The sequence below is a fragment of the Hippocampus guttulatus genome, chromosome 20 (genome assembly GCF_054856545.1).
Source record: "Hippocampus guttulatus isolate MCC_2025c chromosome 20, RoL_Hgut_1.0, whole genome shotgun sequence".
Taxonomy (NCBI): domain Eukaryota; kingdom Metazoa; phylum Chordata; class Actinopteri; order Syngnathiformes; family Syngnathidae; genus Hippocampus; species Hippocampus guttulatus.
This window is the reverse complement of record NC_141280.1, coordinates 769448-790642: the sequence shown is the minus strand read 5'-3', so window position 1 is coordinate 790642 and position 21195 is coordinate 769448. Positions and strand designations below refer to the sequence as shown.

Here is a 21195-nt window from a genome sequence, read left to right as displayed (position 1 = left end):
CTGCTCTGAACAAATAAACCACATTTGTATGATGTCGTTTTATCCCTCCCACACGCATGAAAGACACTTGATCAGTGTTCCTTCGTGCCTGTTCTCACTGTCACCTTGAGGAAATTCAAAATCCAAACAGGAGGCAACAAAGCTTCACAAAAGAGGCGACGACGGGGAGGCTGTGCGGTGAAGTCACCTTATGTGACTCGCTCCTCAGGGTGACCAACGCATCAAGGGACACGCTGCAAAAAGGAGCTCCGCAGCCTTGATTGGTCTCAGTGGGCCACGGTCAGCCGCGGATGGGTTGGCGGGGAGCGGGCATAACGTACGCCGAAATGCTTTGCATTATGGAACATCCTGCACACGTGGACCCGCGACCTCTGGCACCATCCGCGGGAAAACGCTGCTTTGGAGCGGCAAAACGAGGCGAGCGCAGCAGCGCGACGCCCACAGATTCAAACACCCACAACGGAGCACATGACACCCACGCACGTTTAAAGAGTCTGGCGGGTTGCGGCGATGAGTGCCGTTGCGGCGAGGCGCGGGCGGGGCTTAGAAGCTGAAAGAAAGAGATGGGGCGGGGCGAGTGTACAAGAATGACATCACCCGCCCTGAAATGTCACCATTATCTAAAGTCTTGGCTTAGCTGACTACAGGGGTGACATCATCGCTCCTGCAGGCCCCTCCCCAACGCGCTTTGTCTGAGGTGGGCCGTTTGTTTGTGCGCGCACACATGCAGCAGCGGCGAGAGAGCGAGCTCTTTCCATGGAGAGCGCACGTTTGCCTCCGCGCCTTCTTTCCTGCCTCGACGGCTCACAAAAAAACAGCTCTGGTGACCGTGTGGCGTCGTCCCCCTTTCAGTTGATGAAAAGCCGACAAGCACCGATCATTTTGATTTCGCTCTGCGATTGGGTCGGCCAACATCTCAATGAGAAGCGCCATCATTCAAAAAGCGTCGAAACCAAAAGACAGAAGCGACGACGACCCCGCTGCTCAACTCGTATGACCTCTATTTATTTGTGTGCTTTTGAACTCTTTGCACATCCTCAAAAAGAAAACTTCAGAAGCGATAACGTTTCGTGTTCGTGTAATCCTCCATTACGAATAAGTCCTGCCAACAACGTAGCAGCCGTGGCTAACGTTGGCTCGTTTACAGTGCAAATGGTAGCTTAGCATTGCTCATGCTGCTTTTTTTCCGCAGCTCGATTTACATTCTCAGTGACTATTTTGTGACTAAGTGCACACCTTCATAATTGTAAGCTATGAATGGCATTGCTGATTCTTTCTGGAGGGGTCAACCACTTTTCCAGCGTACTCTCATTTGCGTCTGTATACGGAAGCTGTTGAATGGAATGCATAAGGAAGTTGTCGAGTTATCATCACAACTACTGTGTCAAAGTCCAAATCCCCACCCATAAGAGTGTCCGCGTTGGGGAAATCCCCATATATGGTGCGGACTATTATCACTGACAGCCAATTGGGCGCGGGTATTCAGCGGCGCACATCACGGCCGTGGCTGCTGAGGGCTCTTTAGAACGTCACCCCGACACACACCTGATGCGAGTCACAACCATAAAAGGTGAATTCGGTTTTACAGTCAACTTCAGCTGTGTGCCAAACAAACAAATGAGCAAGCAAGTACGCTTGGATTCTTAATTGGACACCTACCTGTGTGAGAATCTTCTTTTAGTTTCCTCAAAGTGATGCGATCCAAACCTTTCCCATTTCTTGACGGCGAGAGAGGAGAAAGAGGCAATTTGTCATACAAATAAATCAACAAACAAATCAAGAAATAAAAAGCTTCTGCTTGTGGTGTTTGGGTTATTTTTATTTTGAATGATGCAGTCTCACGTCACACATCTCTTCCGCCATGCGCATCACCCAGCAGCCGGCGGCGGTTAAAAAGCAGCCAAGCGTGGCGGCCATGTCATCAAGGCCCTTCGATACGTGTCCAAACAACCCCCGGGGGAACGCTTCGCTCCACGGCAACGGGTTCAAGTCGACTCTCTGAGCCTTGACCCCTCACGACTCCATTTTCAGGAGAAGCCTCTCACCTCGCTGATGTCACTGCAGAGGAGGACAAATGTTTCAAAACATTTCTTGAAAGGTGTGTGACACAATGTTAATTCAGAAGATGTGAGCCCCCGCCCCCTCCAGCGCTCAAAAGCCATCACAATTTTCACCCGGACATTTTGAAAACCTTCACCCATTTTTTTTCCTTCTTATGCTGCTCCTCAATTCGGTTTACGGTCGGCCCTTTCACACCTTCCCGTCTTGCCGGCGCTCAATCTGGCAGTGACCGAATGGGCAAAGGTTGCTACGTTTCCTCTCAAGAGATTTGGTGCATCACGCTGCAACTCTTCGAATGAGGACAACTCTCCAAGGGGCATTTTCTGAGAGCAATGCACATATCGCTCATGCCACGACCCGCCAAGGGCCGAGTTGAACCGGGCTTCACTCGGTCCGTCATACGATTTGAGGACACGCAAGGTAAGGTGGGGTGGTGTTGGCTGAGGGGTTGCAATGTGGAAGATGAAAGCATTCCACCAGGGCAGCCCTGGCAGCTTTCGGGCGGGGTCGGCGGTCGTTAAGGTGGGCCGGCTCGGGCGAGCGTGGCTTTTATCACACTGCATTCCGCCGCAGCAGTCCCCCTAAAAATAGTCGAGCTATGTCCCACCCAAAACGTCTCGTGGCGATAGTTACACGGTCAGCAGAACCATCAGTTGTTCTGCAGGGAGGGGGGGGGGGGGGTGTTCAAACTGGTGGAAGAAAGCCTTACATGAGTGACAACCTCAAAGCACCACTGGTGCATCGATTTAGTTTAGGTGCCCTCCTGTGGAAGCAGAGCGAATCGCAACTCAAGCTAAACAGCCGGGACGCGGTCAATTCAAGCATAAATGGAAAATTGAATCAAATGACCTGGCGTGACATCAACTATCACAGACATTGCGACATGGCAATGTGTGGTTCAGAGACTCGATCCCAATTTTTTTTTTTTTTATGTGGGCATAGCGTTCGCGCTCGTGCTCGCTTGATGCGTCTCCTTAACACGAAATGGGAGACTATTGTAAATACATGACTTGGAGAACATGCAACAATCAAGACTCTCTCGCTCGCAGTTCTCCGAATAAGAGGCAAGGTGCGCTCTCTTCACTCCCAGTGTGCTAAAGTGACTTCTCAAGTCCAAAACGTTTCACCCATATGGTGTCGCGGTCTACTCACCTGACGATGTGGATGTTGGCCGCGACAGTTATGGGTGTCATCCGCCTGACGCCCGAAGTCATCTGGGATGAGCTCCAACAAGCGCGGGATCCTATTCGGGATGAGCAGTGTTGACAAAGGATGGATGCATGGATGGATGTTTTCTTTCATCCAACAGGTCCGCTAGCTTAATGCTATCATATGGTCGGAAATGCTACGAATTGGCCTCGCCGTTGTGGCCATTCTGAACCTTCAAACAGCTGCTACTTTGACACACACGGAGCAGCAACACATAAAGTGAGCGCCTGAACAATATTCCCTAATACAATACGGGCAAGTTGCGCCAGTGCACTGAAGGCGCCTCGGGACTTGCCTACAAAAAGAACGGGCGACAGAGCACGAGTGCAAACAAACCGCGATATAGCGGAGGGTCACTTGAACTCGTCTGCGAGCTTAACATTTTGCATCAATATCGCGAGCCTCCTTTTAGTAACTGAAAAAGACTTTTGTTTTTAAAGACAGCAGCGGTGGCCTTGCCGCGAGTGTCGGGGCGCAGGCAAATCCCGGCCACCTGTCGTAGATTCTTGGCCTTCGTGGCCTTCGCTGGCTGCGAAACGGGCATGCTTTGCTGTTGCGGTGGCTGTTGTTGTGCCCCAGACATGAACTTTTAACAGCTGTCTGCGTTGCACAGCGCTCGGCCCCAAAAAGACAACTGGACGAAGAAGAATATTTGGAAGAACATGCGCATCTTCGGACAAACTTTGTTGTTTCACGTAAATGTATGGATGTGCTTGTAAATAGTTGAATGAGAAGAAGGTCAAAGGCTAGTTCGCTAACAGTCAGCATGCTCAAGTAGAGCACGGGAAGATGACGTTTTTCAAGCTGAACTCGTGTTCAAAGGAGAGCGGGTTTTCTTGACTTGTGGCGTCCTCTGGTGTTCATATTATGTAACGCACCAATAATGTTGCAACAGTGTTTGTCACTTGAGCGACTGTTGAAGGTATGAAAAGCCAACTTAGGTGTCCTGAAAGCTGAACGTCGTTTGGTTGTACGCCCTCGCTGACAGGGGCATACATCCAAACCACGCTGCACTTTCGGGCAATGGCCAACACGCAAATCGGAATGGATGGTCGTCAAGGGCTCAGTTATCCGAGTTTGCAGATCATGACAGCAAGACGGCAACGAAATCATTGCAAAGCGCGTTCCTACGCTAAAAGTAAAAACATTGACTGTCCGCCGCAGAAAACATGGATGATTTATTTCAGCTTTTGAGCAAAACCATCCGGCTAAGTTCCCAAGTTCAGTTTTTGTGGAAAGTAACACAGACTTACAAAAACACTCTGTATATAAACAAAAGTGAAGATAAAACAGCCCTGTTGCAAATCATTATTGAAAAAAAAGGCATCACTCGTAGTGAGCCGTCATGTAGCCGTTTGCCGTGTGCTTTGGCGTCAATAAGGAAGTGTTCCCACCTTCCTTAGAGACGAGCAGACGGGACGAGACGAGACGGGAAGGGAAGGAGGTGAAAGAGGACAGCTGCCGCACAACTCTCTCACTCGGGAATACTACTTGTCATTTCTGACGGATTAAACACTCACAGGTAAGGGCCAACAATTCTTCCTTTACATACAAAGCAACTCTTCTGCGCACGTTTGGAACGTTAACGCCGTAGCACGCCTTGGTTGTGTCAACATGCACGGAAAGGGCATAAAACAGACAGAGTGGCCAGCATTTTTCCGAAATTCTTTTTTTTAAATCACCTTTGTGGTCATTACTGAGCATATTGCTCATGTGATTCATGTACAAAGTGTCCACTCCCCCCAACCCGCTTTCGGTTGATGTGATGATGACAAATCATCATGTCAGCCATTTTCTTGGAGAGAGAACTTTGCTCAGGAGCGGTACAAGTCCGTGCAGGTGAGCACACAAGCGGCCACATTCCAGCGCATTTCAGCTCTGTGTGCTCCACTCGTGGCAGTGGAATTTCATTGTCATTCATCACGATCTCATGCTGACACCGTACCAAAGAATGGAATGAAAGGCCTCATTCGCTTCAATGTTGAGACGGTGAACATGAGCGGCTGTTAGAATCACTTTCTTTTGGGATACAGATCCTTCCTGCAAGGCTTGTTGCTCCCATAACAAGTCAAGTGTGTATGTGTGTTAGCGCGCGCTGGAAAATGACGTGGATATACGCGAGCAAAAATGTTCCAAATCAGTCCAGCACGAATATGTTAACTTCCCAGACTGGCCAGCGATAAGTGAACAGCTACCAGACTGACTTTACTGGCACGTAAAATAGTTGCAAGTCGACTGACAGGGTCTGCGCCGAAATCTTCCAAAATTTCAGGTAAAAAAAAAAAAAGTTAGACTGGAGCCCTCATGCGAATGTGTTTGAGTGAACAACCAGGCAAAGAAGAAGATTGACGATCGCGGTGTCTGGGACCGTTCATCGCTCGAATTTGGAACGTATTGCTCAATTGCGCAAATGTTCTTCCCAAGTCGTTTGTCTTTAACGTCAACTGCGGTCAATCCATCCGTCCGGCCGCCTCCTCCTACGCCCAGGTGATGGTGCAACACGCAGCGCCCACTCATTCCCTCGTCACGACACACACGCAAGCGCGCGCACACTCGGCCCTGCTGGGGAATGTGTGGCCTCTGGCTAACCAAACACAAGCTTGCATGCACGACAAGCCCGAGAGCAAAGCAAACGTACTGAACTGAAGAGAAAAAAAAACACAGATGCACCGTGCCGCTGTCAGGTGAGTGGATTCATGTTTGGCGACAGCTAAATAGTTGAAGTCGTGCGTATTGGTTTGTTTTTTGAGTGAAAAGCGTCCTCGCTCGCGGTGTTGGCCGAATTGACGCGCTTTCGGTTTGGATTGAAGAGCGGCGGTGCACTTCAGCCGGTCTATGTTGCCATGGTAATATGGAGCCTGGCTCTGTGGAGGCCTAGCTTAGTTTCGCTTTCAGAAAACGTCAAAGTCATGACTTGAATTGCATGCAAAAGTTTTGGTCACACTTTCTCCTTCAATTGCCCTGCATGCGCGAGACACCCGAAATGCGTATCGTTTATGAAGACGTCTCACCTCATCGTTAGAGCATGTGAGTTAAGAATATATGGCTACCTACGGTTGGCTCGTCTCTGGAAATGACTTCCAGCAAAACCCATGTTAAGATTATCCGTCGCGTCAAGGTTGACGACGTGCTAACAGAAATGCTCATGGTTAGCCCACGTGTCTCCAGTTTGCAACCGGATGCTCGCATTTCAGAAGCAGAGTTCGGCTTGAAATAGCCAACATGCAATTCTCGAGTTGTTTCGTCCGACCGATGGCGGCAGTAAACAGCCCGAAGCCTGCCGCCGATTGTTCGGCGCCTTGGGTTGACTTCACTGCCACCATAGAATAGTCGGATGGCAAGTTTGTGCTCGCAAGTCAATGCAAATTCAGTCGGACGACCGTTCGCATTGACACTCGACTCAGCTACTTTGACCTTTCTTCTTGCCGGCTTAGGATGATGATATGATGCACGCCCGACCGTGAACATGTACGAGGTGATGTCCGGCGACACTCTGTCCTGGAAGGTGCCCAGCCCGAGACAGAGCGCCACCGAGCCGGGCGGCAAGTCCCTGCCCGTCGCCGGCGACGGCGGGCCCGTCAAGATCCTCAAGGTGTGCTTCTGCACCAACAACAACCTGGGCAGGAACTTCAAGCTGGTCAAGTGTGACAGCTCCTGGCAAATCAAGGTGATCGCTATGAGGAGCGGAGCTTCCTTTTGGAGCGCTTCTGTGACCCAGCTCTCCGATTGTTTGCGATTGTTCCCGTCCACATTTTGCGCGATTTCCACAGAGCTAGCATTCTCCAGTTTGTTTGATTTGCTTGGAATGGATTGTTTTGGACCGAAAACATGTGAAGATGGCGTTCACCCTCAGGCGATTATCCGATCCATCCTGATCAGCGGGCGTCTGGGTCCAAACGTGGAGCACACGCGATGCTTCGGCCTGCTGCTGAAGCACCTCAAATCCGAGGAGCTCCACTGGCTCCATCCCGAGCTGACCGTGGGGGAGGTGGAGCAGCGCTACGAGAGCCACCACGTGGAGGCCGAGTGGAGGTAAAGGCACCGGAGCTGTCGGCGAAGGCGGGGCGGGCGCGCGCGCTTCACCTTCTTGTCCTCCGATGACCAGGTATGACCTTCGCATCCGATACATCCCCGTCAACTTCCTGGAAAAGTTCAAAGACGACCGATCCACGCTGGTCTACTTCTACCAACAGGTCATTGACAAAGCCTATCGCTTTGGATTTTTGGCTCGTTTGGATTGCTACAGACTCGAGTGAAGTTATCAAGTTAGCAAAGTTTAGCACGAGCGGGTACGGTTTTGATTCGCACCCAGATTGCGATGTGCTTGACGGAGTTCGCTTTATTGGTTCTGACGGAGGAGGTTCGACAGCAGTTTTGTTTTTTCCTGACTGATACCGGTGCAAGTTTTAGCGCCGACTGATGCTATGGCTATACGGCTAGCGTTCGAATGACCACAGACGGATAATAGTGAACAAAGACCCGTCCTTCTTTTTGATGTACAATTTGCCAACGTGTCAAATGGCCGCAGTGTGGCGCCAACTACTGGCGAGGAGGACATGACCGGTGGTTGGTATCGGCCCGATGGCCGTACCTGTTGCACTCACCTAGTTTCATGAATTTTCGTTGGCGAGACGTTTTTGTTCCGATTTGATGTCAGGTACGGAGCGATTACATGCAGTATCACGCCAGCAAGGTCAGCGACGGGATGGCGTTACAGCTGGGTTGCTTGGAGATCAGGTGATGAATATACCGAAGGGTCAAGGGCAGATTGACTTTGGCTGTTTGATGAATGCTTTACATTTGCTTCTAGGAGGTTTTACAAGGACATGAACGCAAAAGGACTGGAGAAGAAGTCCAACTTTGAGCTGCTCGAGTAAGTTGCCCGTTCCCACACGTGATCTTTGTTTGTTTTGCAATGGCAAACGGACTTGGTTGAGTGGCGCGATTTGCTTGAATGCTCGCCGTTCCTCGCTGCGTAAAGAAAAGAGGTGGGCCTGGACCTTTTCTTCCCCGCGGAGCTGATCAACAGCATGAAGGTAAACTATGCGCTCGTGCGAGCGAACCTTTGATCTGAAACCCTTGACTAAAACGGGCGCCGTGGTCCAGTCGAAGCAACTCCGCAAGCTGATCCAGCAGACGTTCCAGCAGTTCGCCACGCTCAAGGAGGACGACTGCGTGGTCAGGTTCTTCGAGACCCTCAAGGAGTTTGCCAGTTACGACGAGGAGGTTTTCCCCTGCGAGCTCGTGGTGGGTGCGGCCGCGCGATTCGAGACGGCGGCCTCAGAGTGAGCGCCGGGCGGCGGCTTAAACCAACGACGTGCGTTCACAGCAAGGTTGGAGTCTGGCCGTGGAGCTGGTCATCGGCGGGAGGGGGATCCGCCAACGCACGCAGAAGAACTCGGCGGTGAGCGGGGCGCAGATTTGGTTTCAGAAAAGCGATTCGGAAAAGAGCCAAACGACGACGCGATCCAAGTCGTGTCAAAATCGATTGGGATTTTTACGGCACTCGACCGGCGAGTCCAAATTGATCGGTCTCGCATTTTGGCAAACGATCACCACGCATGTGTTAAAATCAACAATGTTGATATCGTATTACGCTATCCTGCCGTTGAACGAACGCCATCGGCTCGCGAGGTGTTCCGATTCTCTGACCGTCCTCAAAAGAAGGCAAAAAGATTTTGCCGCGATTATTTGGCTCGCGAGTTGCCGCTGTAGTCCGTCTTGGAGATGCTCCGCATGACTTATGTAAAAGCCGCCGTCTTCCTCAGCCCGTCTTTCTGGCCGACTTCAAGCAGATCAAGAAAGTGCAATGTTTGTCCCAGAGCGACGGCAAGGCCCTCATCAATCTGGATGTCGAAGGCGCCAGACAAGTGCGTACCGGCGCCGGAAAATGAACCCCGAAGAAAAACGCGACTTTGTACCCTTTGACCACTTGTCATTCTGCCCCCGCGCAGCACCTGTCCATCAACGTGGCCACCGTGCCCATGGCCGAGAACATGATAGATCTCATCGACGGCTACTGGCGCTTGGAGAACAACTCGGAGGAGTCCATCATCTGCAGGCCAAATCACAGTAACGGCGCTAAATACCTTGGCCTGCGAGCTTGGGTTCCCTCGTTTGCCGTTTTGGCGCTCAGGTCGAAGCCCCGTTTATGGTCCAAGTGTTGCTTTGGCACCATCTTGGCGTCCCCCAAAATCTGATAGCTTCATACGAACACGCGGGAAATCTTTTAGACTGGCTCATGAATGGCAAAACAGAGCAAGCGCATCTCTTCCGCAAAGAAAAAGAGAAATACGACTGCCTTTTACCGAGTCACTGACGGGAGTCGTGAAACTCTTCTTCGTTTAGGTCTGCATAACTTAATCGTACGGCCACGTCTCACATGCCTGTAGGAGCCTGAATGAATGTTTCATGTTGCGCAAAATGTGTCCTGCTTTTTAATGATCTACTTACGATACGATGGAGTGCGAGTGTCCTCAACAAACAAAACAGTAACGGTTGTCACTTCTCGGGGGGGGGGGGGGGGATCAAGGGCGGGTGCAGTCAGGGAACGAATTAAATTAGCATCTGGAGGCACCGCCGTGTGTCGGCGTGAGGGGAGGAGCTTTGTTTATTCAGGCCGTAGCTTCGTCCAAGAGAAAAGTGGTGCTCTATCGCCATCTTGTGGCATCTCTAGGCCTAATTTACACCTGTTCCCCCTTGAAGCCGTGACTTCAACATGCGCGTTTTGTGCAATCTTTGCTAGATGCCAGCGCGCGGAGCTCCCTCCCTGAGATCCCGACTGGGTGAGTCCAATTTTGGGGCACCAAAGGGGCCTCGCCATGCGAGCCCCGCAGTTTGAATTTGCGTGCTTTCTCCCCAGAGAAAGGGACACCGGCTCCATGCGACACAGTATGGGTACGTACGCTTTATTCCTTCCTTATTTTCGGACCGAACACATGAGTGACACTATCCGTCAAATTCCTCCTTGGTTATTTTGTATTTTCAGGGTCGGATATCTATTGTGAGATTATGGACGAAAGACCCGGATCAGGTTGGTTGCAATTCACCGTCTCGTGTTCAGAACCGGGGGGGGCACTTTCCTCGATGGCACGTGTGATTTTGCTCCCTAAATCATTTCAAAGAACAATTTCATCATTTCTTTGTGAAGTTGTCAAGTACGGGATCGACCGCGGCGACATCACACTCGGGCGAATCCTGGGCGAGGGCTTTTTCGGGGAAGTCTACGACGGCGTTTACGCAGCCGCGGTAAGTCTGAGAACTCCACTTGAGAAAACATGGCTAACAGCAACAAGCGCCTTACTGACTTTAGTGCACCGAAATGGCCAAAGGTGCTCCGGCCGGTGGACAGAACACTCGTCTACGTCTGCCCCTTTTTGGGGTGTGATTATCACACAATCAGAATTGTCGCCGAGTACAAAACCTGTGTGTACGCGTCGCCTGTCGCTGTTTGCGGTCCGCCGCATGATTGATTTCAACCGTGTGTTGTCGTCATCGGATCAGAATGGAGACCAGGTGAAAGTGGCGGTCAAGACGTGCAAGGACTGCTCGGCCGACGTCATGGAGAAATTCATGAGCGAAGCGGGTAGGTTTGCCGACCATCAATTCCAAAATAACGCTGGGGGCGGGGGAAAAAAAAATCACTCCTTCTTTGGCGCGCCTGCCAGTGATCATGAAGAATCTGAATCACCCTCACATCGTCAAGCTCATCGGCATCATCGAGGAGAACCCCGTGTGGATCGTCATGGAGCTTTACGAGTACGGAGAGGTCAGTCGTGGTCAGATGTTACATACCGAGGTGGAAATAATCATTGGGTTCCTCTCGGGAACTCGAAAACGCAGATCCTTCCCAGGTTCTCGATCGAGTTGTGGTTCAGAGACCAGCTAGGCCACTTTATTTATTCATTTATTTATTTACTTCTTTCTGTCGATGTGCTCTGGTGTCGCTAGGGCATGTCATTACATTGTAGCCGTCTGCTAGCTTGATGCTAACATATGACGCAAAACACCACAGACGGGTGAAAAGAAATGAGGATCAACATGATATGGCAACTATGAAACAAAATCTGAAATAGGCACTCATCAAATGTGGCTGCATATGTGTGCTACGTGTTCCCAGCTTGGCAAGTACCTGACTGAGAAGCAGAACAAGCTGAGCAACATGACCCTGGTGCTGTTCAGTCTGCAAATCTGCAAAGCGCTCGTCTACCTCGAAGGCGTCAACATGGTGCACAGGTCAGTCAAAGCCACAATCTCGTGTCTGAGCCTCCATCTCGACATACGCCGGATGTCTTTTGGGGGCTCAACGCAGAGACATTGCCGTTCGAAACGTGCTGGTGGCCAGTCCCGACTGCGTCAAGCTGGGAGACTTCGGACTGTCGCGCTACATCGAGGACGAAGAGTACTACAAAGGTTAGTGGAGCGCCGTAATATCAAAGGCGCTCTCGCCGGAAGACTCTTTCCGCACCCCGACCGTCAATCTCGAGGTGGCGATGGATTTGAGTTTGGTTACAACCAAAAGCGATGGCTGTCACGCTTCGGTGCGGAAGGAACGGGTCAGCCACGAAGGGAAACATGTGCAGATTCATTTCCGACTGTTAAACAGCTCAATCAAGTCACCGTTTCACATTGAACGCCTCATTTGGGAGATGCGGCGTTTGCACCCGACAAATATGCAACCAAGATAACAACCAAGACTCAAAACCCAAATACTGTGCACAAAAAGTCAAGGGACTTACAAGCGGTGCTCCAGGAGGTGAAAACAGGAAAATGGCACCAGAGGCTGACTTCCGGATGTGCATTTCTGCTTCCTGTAAAATAAACGTGAAAAATTAATTTGCGTTCAGCGGATAACAATGATGACTCTCTTGAAACCGGCAGCGTCTGTGACCCGCTTGCCCATCAAGTGGATGGCGCCCGAATCGATCAACTTCAGACGCTTCACCACAGCCAGCGACATCTGGATGTTTGGTCAGTAGGATTTTCATTTCAATGTATTGGAGCGCCGATTGCTTTTTCATGCGATTCACGTGACAACGAAAGCTCTCACACAATTAGTAGACGAGCTCATGAAGTGTTTCCCAGCACGACTGCTTTGCTCGCCATAAATTTAAATCCCAAACGCAAGAGTCGCAAAGTGGCGCAGACTGCTTTGGGGCCCTATGAGCAAAACGCGGCAGCCCGCTCGAGTTGCGTGTCTCCCCACCACCCCGCAGCCGTGTGCATGTGGGAGATCCTGAGCCGAGGCCAGCAGCCTTTCTTCTGGCTGGAGAACCGAGACGTCATCAACCAGCTGGAGCAAGGCATCCGGCTGCCCAAGCCCGACAACTGCCCGCCGGCGCTCTACTCCCTCATGACGCGCTGCTGGTCCTACGACCCCAGAGAGAGGCCCAACTTCACTGAGCTGGTGGTCAAGATCAGGTACTGCTGCACCTTTCTATCTGCACGGAACCTCATTTGGTAACTGAAAGGCATCGCTTACAAGAACGAGAGTCATGTCTGTTGCTTTCCGCTGAGGAGAGAGAATATATGCCTGGGAATATTCTTATGTTGTCTGTCTACATGTGCTGATGCACCATTTGTGTCCACACACACAGCATCTGTTGCTGAAAAGGTTAGAACATAGCAGCTATCAATGCTAGTCAATAGCACAGCACGTCAATGGTGTTTTGCGTCGTGTGTTAGCATTAAGCTAGCAGAGGTCTGACTCGTATAATTAGCAACGACAGAGCAAATGATAGTTTTGCAGCAGTCTAGTTGGACATTTTAAAAGGCCAATCTCCAATCGTTTTTTTAAATGTGGGGTTATTTTCGAAAACATTTCAATATATTCCTAAAATTGTGTTAACTTCTTGGATCCACCTTGATTTATCCAACTCAAATGGCTTTGCCAGCGACGTGCACAAGATGGAGAAGGAGCAGGAAGCGGAACGCAAGCGGGACAGGACGCGCTCCATCAAATATTTGGACACCAAGTTCAGCTTCTCCGAGCCACCTCCCAAGGTAGAAGCTGCGTGCGACGCGCTCAACGACGCCGTCAACCCACAAGCTTCTTGTCATGATTGCAGCCTTCAAGAAAGAAAGCGGGGCGCTTTGGGAACACGCTCAGCATCGGCTTGCACATTCAGGTGCGTACTTTCAGTGCGGCTTCTAACTCGGCGAAAAGAATACTTGAAGAAAACGAGTATGCGCGTGTGTCCCCGCAGCTGAACGAAGCTTTGTGCGCCAGCTCGCCGGACCTGGCCATCCCGTGTGAATATCAGTCACCCGTGGACTCCATGAACACTCTGCCACTGACCATCAGGTCTCCTCGACGTCGCAGCATGGGGGTAAAACGATTCACACATCTATTGTGGCGCTGACTTGTGAGCGCTTCAACTTGCGGGTTTTCCAAATTCCATTTGCTTTGGAGCCAAATTTATTTTGGACTCAGCTTTGGTTACACAACCACTCGAGTGAAGTTGCCAATGTCACCTCAAAACTCACGTGTAAACCACTGGCAACAAAACTGAGTACAACCCGAAGTGAAAATTACAGGCGCCATCTGAGCAATCTTACCTCCCTGGTGTCATTATAAGACACGTTGAGGTTGGCAGGTTTCACGCGTGAAAAGGGAGCACGTAGGTGAGGAAAAGACTCAAAGAGTTAATCGCATGATTGCCATAGTCGATTAGGATTAATCGCAAATTAACGGCACGTATTAGGTCTGTTCTAAATTCACGACGAATTGACAAGTTTTTACTAAACGTCTCAATACGAGTGGTGGTAACATTTAAAATTCAAGGCCAACAACAAAAAAGATCCCCACGTCAAAAACATTTCTACACTTTGTACGTTCAAATACAACAGCGAAATGTTGACACTCAAATCTTTCCCCGAATCCTACGTTACGGTCTCTCAACAACATTGCAAGATTTTTTTTAACTGGATATAACTGGAAACGCCCTCTTCAAAACAACGTTGCCTCTTCCCAGCCTTTTTTTGGTTTGTTTTTGGGTAGAAAGAAACTTGACTTGATCCTCTTTTTCCTCCGGTTTCTTCCCTCAGACACCTCATCGATTTCATTCCCACTCACAATGACAGCAGAGTTGCGCTTACCTGCCAACTCCAGTTTGTAGTTTTCTTGTTGGTGATTTTTTTCATGGTGTCAATATATCAACTCTCATCTTCCATGAAGCGGCACTACCGATTTTTTTAAAGTTAATCCGTGGAGTTGATCTCTTTCCAATTTGGCCGTCCATCGAGCATTTCACTCCGCCATGTTGTCTTGGGTCCGCGCCGTTGCTGGCAATATCTTCTTCTTTGGTGTCTTGGCGGGACCTTCTTCTTCTAGTCAATAAACTCAGGTGGAGGTGTGTTATCCGCATGCCTGCGCTTTACTGCCCCTAACAGGCCAACACGTCATAGTAATAACAAGCTCGTTCTGGTCCAAAAATGTGCAAGGATGGCAAGTGACCAATTTGGTTACTGTACAAGACAAGGTTGTAATAGCCAAGTTTAAAAAACACTCTAAATATTCCATGTTAAGAACAAACAAACAACAAAAACTAGGACGAAACCAAATGACAACTAAACTAAAATAAAGCAGTTTTGAAATCGTAAAAAGTAATAAGCTTGCTCTAAAAGTAATTAAAACAAGCTAAAAAAATCACGATAGCCCCGATACTGTACCACCGGGGTGCACCCCAGTGAAAGGGGACCGAAAAATGATCGGGTGCACGTTTTGTCAGCTTCAACAAGTTGTGTCGTGACGCTTTGCCGGTTGTCGCAGGAGAACGAGTTCTTCGGAGCGGAGCCCAACAGCCGCCAGGACGCCCAGCGGCTTTGGCAGATGGAGCGTCGGCAACTGCGCGACACCTTACGCCGCCAGAAGGTGCAGATGGAGGCCGACAAAATGTGGCTGGAGAAGGAGGAGCGACTCCTGGTGGGGAACACAGCCTCGCTCGTCTTTGTCAAGCCGCTCGCCGTGTCCGGCTGGCCAGACGGCGGAGTCCCCCTCGCTCGCCGCGGGCGTTCCGCTCGTCTTAAGATCGATGTGCCCCTCTTAAGTGTGCCAAAGAGAAGCTCCGTGTCCGTTTGCTATAAAATGAACCTGCCTGTTCTTTTGCAGGACCCCGTGGGACCAGACGAAACCCCACCACCGGTGGTAGGTTTTGTCTTCACTTGCGCTCTAGTTTGATCATCCACACTGACGTTGTCCTAAATCAGCTCTTTTGGGGTTTTTTCTCCCTCTCTTGTAGTCCGATGAGGCAAATGATGAAAACGGTAAGCCAAAGAGTGGAACATTCCGAGAGGAAAATGCCAAGGCGTTTGTATCAGTACGCCACTATTAATCGTTCATTGCCGTGGTAAAGAACATATGACTGGGAGTACTTGTATTGTCTGTCTGGATGCGTCGCATCACCCTTTGTGTTCAGTCTGTTGCTGAACGAGTTGCGGTGCCGTAACATGTCTGCTTAGTCACATTGCTGCATGAACCCTAACCGTGGAAATCAAATCAAATTGGGTGTCATGGTGTCGGCCGGTTTAAAACCAATGATTACGACCAATTTAAATCGATAGAACATAAGGTACTAAAATATGCACGAAACCAAATCGAAAAGACCCGGTTCTACAAGCCCGTAGGGAAAACAACAACAAAAAGGGCGTACCTAATAAGGTGTCTTGTATCTTCCAGGCCCGCCGTTCAAGCCTCCGCGGCTCACAGCGCAGGTGATGACAACTCTTGCATTCTCACGATCGATGCCGGCTCGACATTGGTTTTGTGATGATCTATCCCCCCCACCCCGAATTAGGCGGCGCCCACGGCTGAGCTGGACCGTTCCGACGACAAGGTTTACCCGTGCGTGATGAACGTCGTCAAAGTGGTGGTGCAGCTCAAGAACGATATCGTCGACATGCAGCCTGAGCAGTATGTCGCGGTCGTGCAGGTGACATCAACGGTCCCGAATCTCATTTCAAATTCGACAAAGTGATATTTCTTCCTGGGAACTCTCATGATTTATTCCCAAGAGTCTTATTTTCATCATCCTGCCGTGTTTCTACTGGCTACATACAGGGGGGCGTATACAACACATTCACATCCACGTTTTTTTGATGAAGTGCCGTTGTGTTCGCAGTCGGTGGGGATGGCCTTGAGAGATCTGATCAGCAGCGTGGACGACGTCCTGCCCACTCTGCACGAATCTGTGCGCACCGAGGTACAGGCCACGCCGTCTCCTTTTACATTTCGGAGAAGTGTTCTCCGGGAAGGGAAATCGCAAAGTGTGACGATGTAACGTTTGTTGGACGGTACGTCTTGTCCGCCCTCGCGCGCAGATCGAGGGCACCCAGAAGCTGCTGAACAACGACATGGCGGAGCTGATCAGCAAGATGCGTCTGGCGCAGCAGAACGCCATCACGTCGCTGCGGGACGAGTGCCGCAAGCAGATGCTGGCGGCGGCCCACAACCTGGCCGTGGACAGCAAGAACATGCTGGACGCCGTGGACCAGGCCCGCGTGCGCGCCAACCTGGCCAAGCCCGTGCAGCCCTGACGCCCCCGAGAAAAAGTGGAGAAATTGAGAAATTTGCAATCATAGCTGCATTTTAGTCGACCCCACGTTAGCCGTGATCGGAGCGGTATAGCCGATGAAAAACAAAAAAAACGTCTGTTGTTGCTGTGCGTGACCCCAATAAATGGATCGGCGCAAACGGAAAGCGACTAAACGAGCCCATTTTACCCCCGCTATCCCGAACGGGAACGGAAACGAAGCGTTGGCAAGAGCCGACGCGCTAACATTCATTCATTCGCGTTAGCATTGGTCCGCTTTGGCTGAGCGGAACGCGCTCTAGATCATGCCTGCCAGCCAAGGAGGCAGGAAGAGGCCCACGGTGCCCAGCAGGCACACCAGGACGAACATCCACAGGAAGATGCGGTCGATCACCATGGCAACGTACTTCCAGTCTTCTTTCACCTGCATGCAAGCAAGCGTCAAAAGCCATCTCAGCTTCATTTCAATTCAACCAGTCTATCAGACGCAGCACATGCGCTTTGGGGGATATTTTCAATTTTTTTGAAACGACAACACAACTCACGCTGAAGTCGGCGTCCTCGGCCCTGAGGTGATCGGCGACGTAGCGCACCCCCTCCAGGGCCCGGACGACGGCGGGCGAGAGCGGGAGGCGGGCTTGCTCTCCGGCGGCCCGACTCGCCGCCGCCTTCTGCGGGCGGAAGGAGAAATAGGAGGCGAGGGTTCCCAGCTCCAGGTCCCCCGGGGAGCCGCGGGGGGCTTCCCGGGCCCACCGGGCCGAGGTGCTGACGCGAGCCGTCCGCTGGCGCCGCCTCGGCGCCGGCGAGCGCCGGCGCCCGGCGTCGGGCGCCGGCCTCCTCATGAACAGCCAGCGCGGCACCAGCTCCAGGAAAGCCGCGCGCGCCCACCGCGGCATCCGGTGCGTGCCGGGCGAGCGGTGGTGCACGTTGAGCACAAAGACGGTGACCGCGATGGAGAGCGTGACGAAGATCATGGTGAAGAGCAGGTACTCGCCGATGAGCGGGATGACCAGCGACGTGGACGGGATGATCTCGGTGATGAGCAGCAGGAAGACGGTGAGCGAGAGCAGCACGGAGATGCACAGCGTGATCTTCTCGCCGCAGTCGGACGGCAGGTAGAAGACCAGCACGGTGAGGCAGGAGATGAGCAGGCAGGGCACGATCAGGTTGATGGTGTAGAAGAGCGGCAGGCGGCGGATGGTGAACAGGTAGGTGATGTCCGGGTAGATCTCGCGGCAGCAGTCGTACTTCTTGGTGTTGTAGGTGCCCACCGCGTTGACGACGGCCCACTCGCCGCTCTCCCAGTAGTTGCCCAGGTCCACCGAGGCCTCCGGCCGCTCCAGGTCGATCTTGGCCTTGTCGTAGGTCCACGAGCCAAACTTCATCTTGCAGTTCTGCTGGTCGAACGGGAAGAAGGTGACGTCGATGCTGCACGAGCTCTTGTAGATGGCCGGCGGCACCCAGCGCACCGCGCCCGTGTGGAACAGCTGCGCCTTGGTCATGTGGGTCACCGCGAACTCGCCGTCCGCGCTGCAGAGAAAGACGCCAAACGCGCGCGGGGGGGGGGGTCACCTCCCGGGCCGTTGAAAAATTCTGTCCTGCCGAGCCAAGGCGGGACGGAATGACAACAACATTATCGTTTGAAATGATGAAGCAGACCATTCTCGCATCAAAAGAAAAAGAATCCTGGAGCCGAGTGGGCTCGCCTTCATTGGCGCGGACAGTCCACCGGGCCCCCATGACCGCTTGCGAATAAAGGGGATTCCTCGGCGAAGCCAGACATGGATCGCGGAGCTCCCTGCTGAGCTTGTGTCCCTAATCAACTGTCCCCGAGTTGAGATTTGCGGAGCTGCGACACGCGACGCCACTAGAGGGCACCACAATCACGTCAGGGACGTTCGGCCGCGGCCCATCGAGACTAATCGTCATCCTCATCCGAACTCGACTCATCTTTGGCTCCCGAGCGCCTTCGCAAGCATTCCCGCCTACTCACTTATTGTAGAGGACAATGTCCGGCACCCAAATGAGCTGCGACGGAACTCTGATGGACGTCACGTTGTCGTAATCCGACGGCCGCCAGCGAAGTTTGTAGTCGTTCCACTCCTGGGGACCGACATCAAATGCCAGAACAAAACAAGCGAGGCCGCGCGCGCCTTCGCCTTTGCATCGTCGCGCCAAAGTGATGGCAAAGGTGCGTTTGCTCCCACCTGTTTGAGCCACACGTTGGTCGTCATCATTTGGTTCTTCTCGTCCTGACGGACGGCAAGTGACGTTAGGGAGATTCGCCGTGCCCAAAAAAGCGAGGCCGCGACTCACCACGTCGATGAGCTGCGCGATGGCCAGTCCGAACTTGACGATGACCACGTCGGAGATGTTGGCCACGGGTCTGGACCACTTGTTGTAGCTGGCGAACAGCCTCTTGAAGAGCTCGTCCTCGGCGTGAGAGTGCGCCGTCGCGTGACACGCCGCTGGCCCAAGAGGAAAAAGCGCAGCTTTTTGCTTTTCTTGCCGCCGTGCGCCTTTTTTCGGGGCTCGCTTGTTTGTTTTTCTTTCGTCCTCTATCTCTCTCACGCACGCCGTCTGTCTCCCATCGAAAGCGTAGGTGTCAAACTCAAGGCCCGGGGGCCAGATCCGGCCCGCCGGGTCATTTTATGTGGCCCGCGAAAGCAAATCCTTTGTGTCGACTTGCTAAAATCTGGACCCAAATGTCAGATCGAGATTGTGCGATCATTTTGTGACCCCGTTTACACTCGAACTGACGATCGTAATTGACTCATTTCAAAACGAGTCATCTCTTAATTTGTTGCGTACAAGTGATCATTTTGCGGTTTCACCGTCATAATTGGCCCGCGACTAAAATGAGTTCGACACCGCTGATCGAAAGTCAACAAAGCTCCGGAGCGGACTTTTGCTCTCCGGCGAGTCCAAACGCACTCCGTTTGGAGCCGCTCGCGTCAGAGCCCCGCGCCGCGAGGATCGCAATGAAAAGCCCAAATGCGCGCGTCGCGCTACGTGGCGTCGGAGGAGGCGGGCGGCGCCTTGACGTACCCGCCTGCCAGAAGAGCAGCGGCCAGAGCCAACGAAGCGGCTCCATGCGGACGGCGCGGCGAGGGAAGGAAGGCGCTATCTCGCGGCGCGCCGTGCGTCCTCTCGGCTGCGGCGAGACATCTCACGGGCGCTTTGACCCGCGACCGCTTGACGCTCAGTCAATGGGCATCCCAAATCTTGGAAGCGCACCTGAGCAAAAATGATTTTCACCCATCCAGAAGACGAGGAGGGAGATGAACGGAGCGAGCGCCTGCGCTTTTGGAGGAACACGCGTGCACGCGCTGCAGCTGGGCTTTAATGTCTGCCGCCTTCATGGCCACGCCTTCTCTTTCTCTCTCTCTCTCATCAGTGGCCTCGAGTATGCATGGAAAGAAATGTGAATCTCTCTCGCTCTCTACACTGCGGAAATGTCTTTTGATCACCCGGGGGCAGACTCGGGCCCTGTTATCCCAAAGCAGTCCAGATGACCGTTCCGCAAGTGACTTTTGCCGGCTAAGTTGTTCGTTGGGGAAGGCGAGTCAGGCGGGCTCCATGAGCTACGTTGGCCGCAAATCGGAAGCCAACGGGAGTTCCGTCGCGTCGGACGCACCGTCGGTTCGGTCTGCTCGGCGGGCTTATGTCGCGCGAGCGAGCTAGCTAGCGCGCTACCCGGGAAAGGGCCGCTCAAACTTGTCATTTCTGGCGAAACGCCGCAAAGCGCTCGGAGGCGCGCTCTGCCGGCTTCATCTCATCGCGCGTGTGAGAGGGAAGAAAAAAAAAATGGAATAAAAATCGTACGCACGCCTTCACTTAGTCGGAGGGATGCGCCGCCACGTTGGCCGAGTGACGTCAGCCTTCTGGCTCGTTTGTGCGGGCCGCAACGAACGCTGACAACATGCGCATCGGCTTGGATTGCAGCTCGCGACTCGTTTGCCCCGTTGGCAGTTGCCTTCGTTTGCGTCCCGCTTTGTGCATTCGTACAAAAGGTGACAAGCGAGAAGGCAATAAATGAAGGCGGGGCTTTGGAACGCGCCGGTCGCCTGTATCGACGTTGGCGAACCAAAAAATAAAAAGAATGCATTTCATCCGGAATGAAATTGGATTCCCGGGCCCGAGGAAAGCAAACGGGAGAGCCGCCGCGCGCCATCTGATGAGTGTGACAGCGCTTGAGGAAAAGCTCACGCGGCAAAGTGCTTTTTAATTATGCGAGGCTGGCATTGGCGCCGCGCGTCGCCGTCTTCACATTCGATCCGACGAACAATCTTCCCGCGGACTGCGACCCCTTCAGGAAAAAAAAAAAACAAAAGCAAACACGACGTTTGTCGGGATTCTTTTTCTTCTCGCAAATCGGCGCCCAAGCCCAAATCTG

At 52.2% G+C, this 21195-nt stretch overlaps 2 protein-coding genes across 4 annotated transcripts; one reads left to right on the top strand and one right to left on the bottom strand.

Moving 5' to 3' along the window:
* The first annotated feature begins 4667 nt into the window (after window positions 1–4667).
* On the top strand, window positions 4668–16966 carry ptk2bb (protein tyrosine kinase 2 beta, b). Of its 3 annotated transcripts, XM_086100768.1 has the most exons (31): window positions 4668–4792; window positions 6705–6937; window positions 7124–7302; window positions 7376–7463; window positions 7928–8007; window positions 8081–8143; window positions 8252–8306; window positions 8377–8517; window positions 8600–8674; window positions 9039–9140; window positions 9225–9342; window positions 10016–10055; window positions 10133–10167; window positions 10259–10303; window positions 10421–10518; window positions 10774–10855; window positions 10938–11038; window positions 11390–11505; window positions 11582–11682; window positions 12151–12240; window positions 12486–12690; window positions 13164–13272; window positions 13338–13397; window positions 13476–13598; window positions 15041–15193; window positions 15380–15415; window positions 15510–15534; window positions 15947–15981; window positions 16065–16199; window positions 16389–16469; window positions 16588–16966. In XM_086100768.1, exons 2-31 carry the CDS (start codon window positions 6737–6739, stop codon window positions 16801–16803), a joined length of 2988 nt encoding a protein of 995 aa, XP_085956894.1. In that variant the 5' UTR covers window positions 4668–4792; window positions 6705–6736; the 3' UTR covers window positions 16804–16966. The 3 variants fall into 3 exon arrangements, with proteins under 3 accessions (XP_085956894.1, XP_085956892.1, XP_085956893.1); XM_086100766.1 differs by having other exon boundaries at window positions 15041–15415; XM_086100767.1 differs by lacking the exon at window positions 4668–4792 and adding an exon at window positions 5826–5954 and having other exon boundaries at window positions 15041–15415.
* LOC147187355 (neuronal acetylcholine receptor subunit alpha-2-like) lies at window positions 16247–20103 on the bottom strand. The gene is made up of 6 exons (XM_086100772.1): window positions 19848–20103; window positions 19116–19267; window positions 19007–19051; window positions 18793–18902; window positions 17345–18329; window positions 16247–17223 (listed from the first exon to the last, which is right to left on the bottom strand). The coding sequence occupies exons 1-6, from the start codon at window positions 19891–19893 to the stop codon at window positions 17098–17100; spliced, it is 1464 nt and encodes a 487-aa protein (XP_085956898.1). The 5' UTR covers window positions 19894–20103; the 3' UTR covers window positions 16247–17097.
* Between the last annotated feature and the right edge of the window lie 1092 nt (window positions 20104–21195).

Coding starts and splice junctions, on each gene's coding strand:
- ptk2bb (XM_086100766.1), top strand. CDS start 6,737: ATGTACGAGGTGATGTCCGGCGACACTCTGTCCTGGAAGGTGCCCAGC. Junction 10,304..10,420: donor GGACGAAAGACCCGGATCAG/GTTGGTTGCAAT, acceptor TTCTTTGTGAAG/TTGTCAAGTACGGGATCGAC. Junction 10,519..10,773: donor ACGGCGTTTACGCAGCCGCG/GTAAGTCTGAGA, acceptor TCATCGGATCAG/AATGGAGACCAGGTGAAAGT.
- LOC147187355 (XM_086100772.1), bottom strand. CDS start 19,893: ATGGAGCCGCTTCGTTGGCTCTGGCCGCTGCTCTTCTGGCAGGCGG. Junction 18,330..18,792: donor GACATTGTCCTCTACAATAA/GTGAGTAGGCGG, acceptor CTTTCTCTGCAG/CGCGGACGGCGAGTTCGCGG. Junction 17,224..17,344: donor CCGAGGACGCCGACTTCAGC/GTGAGTTGTGTT, acceptor GCTTGCATGCAG/GTGAAAGAAGACTGGAAGTA.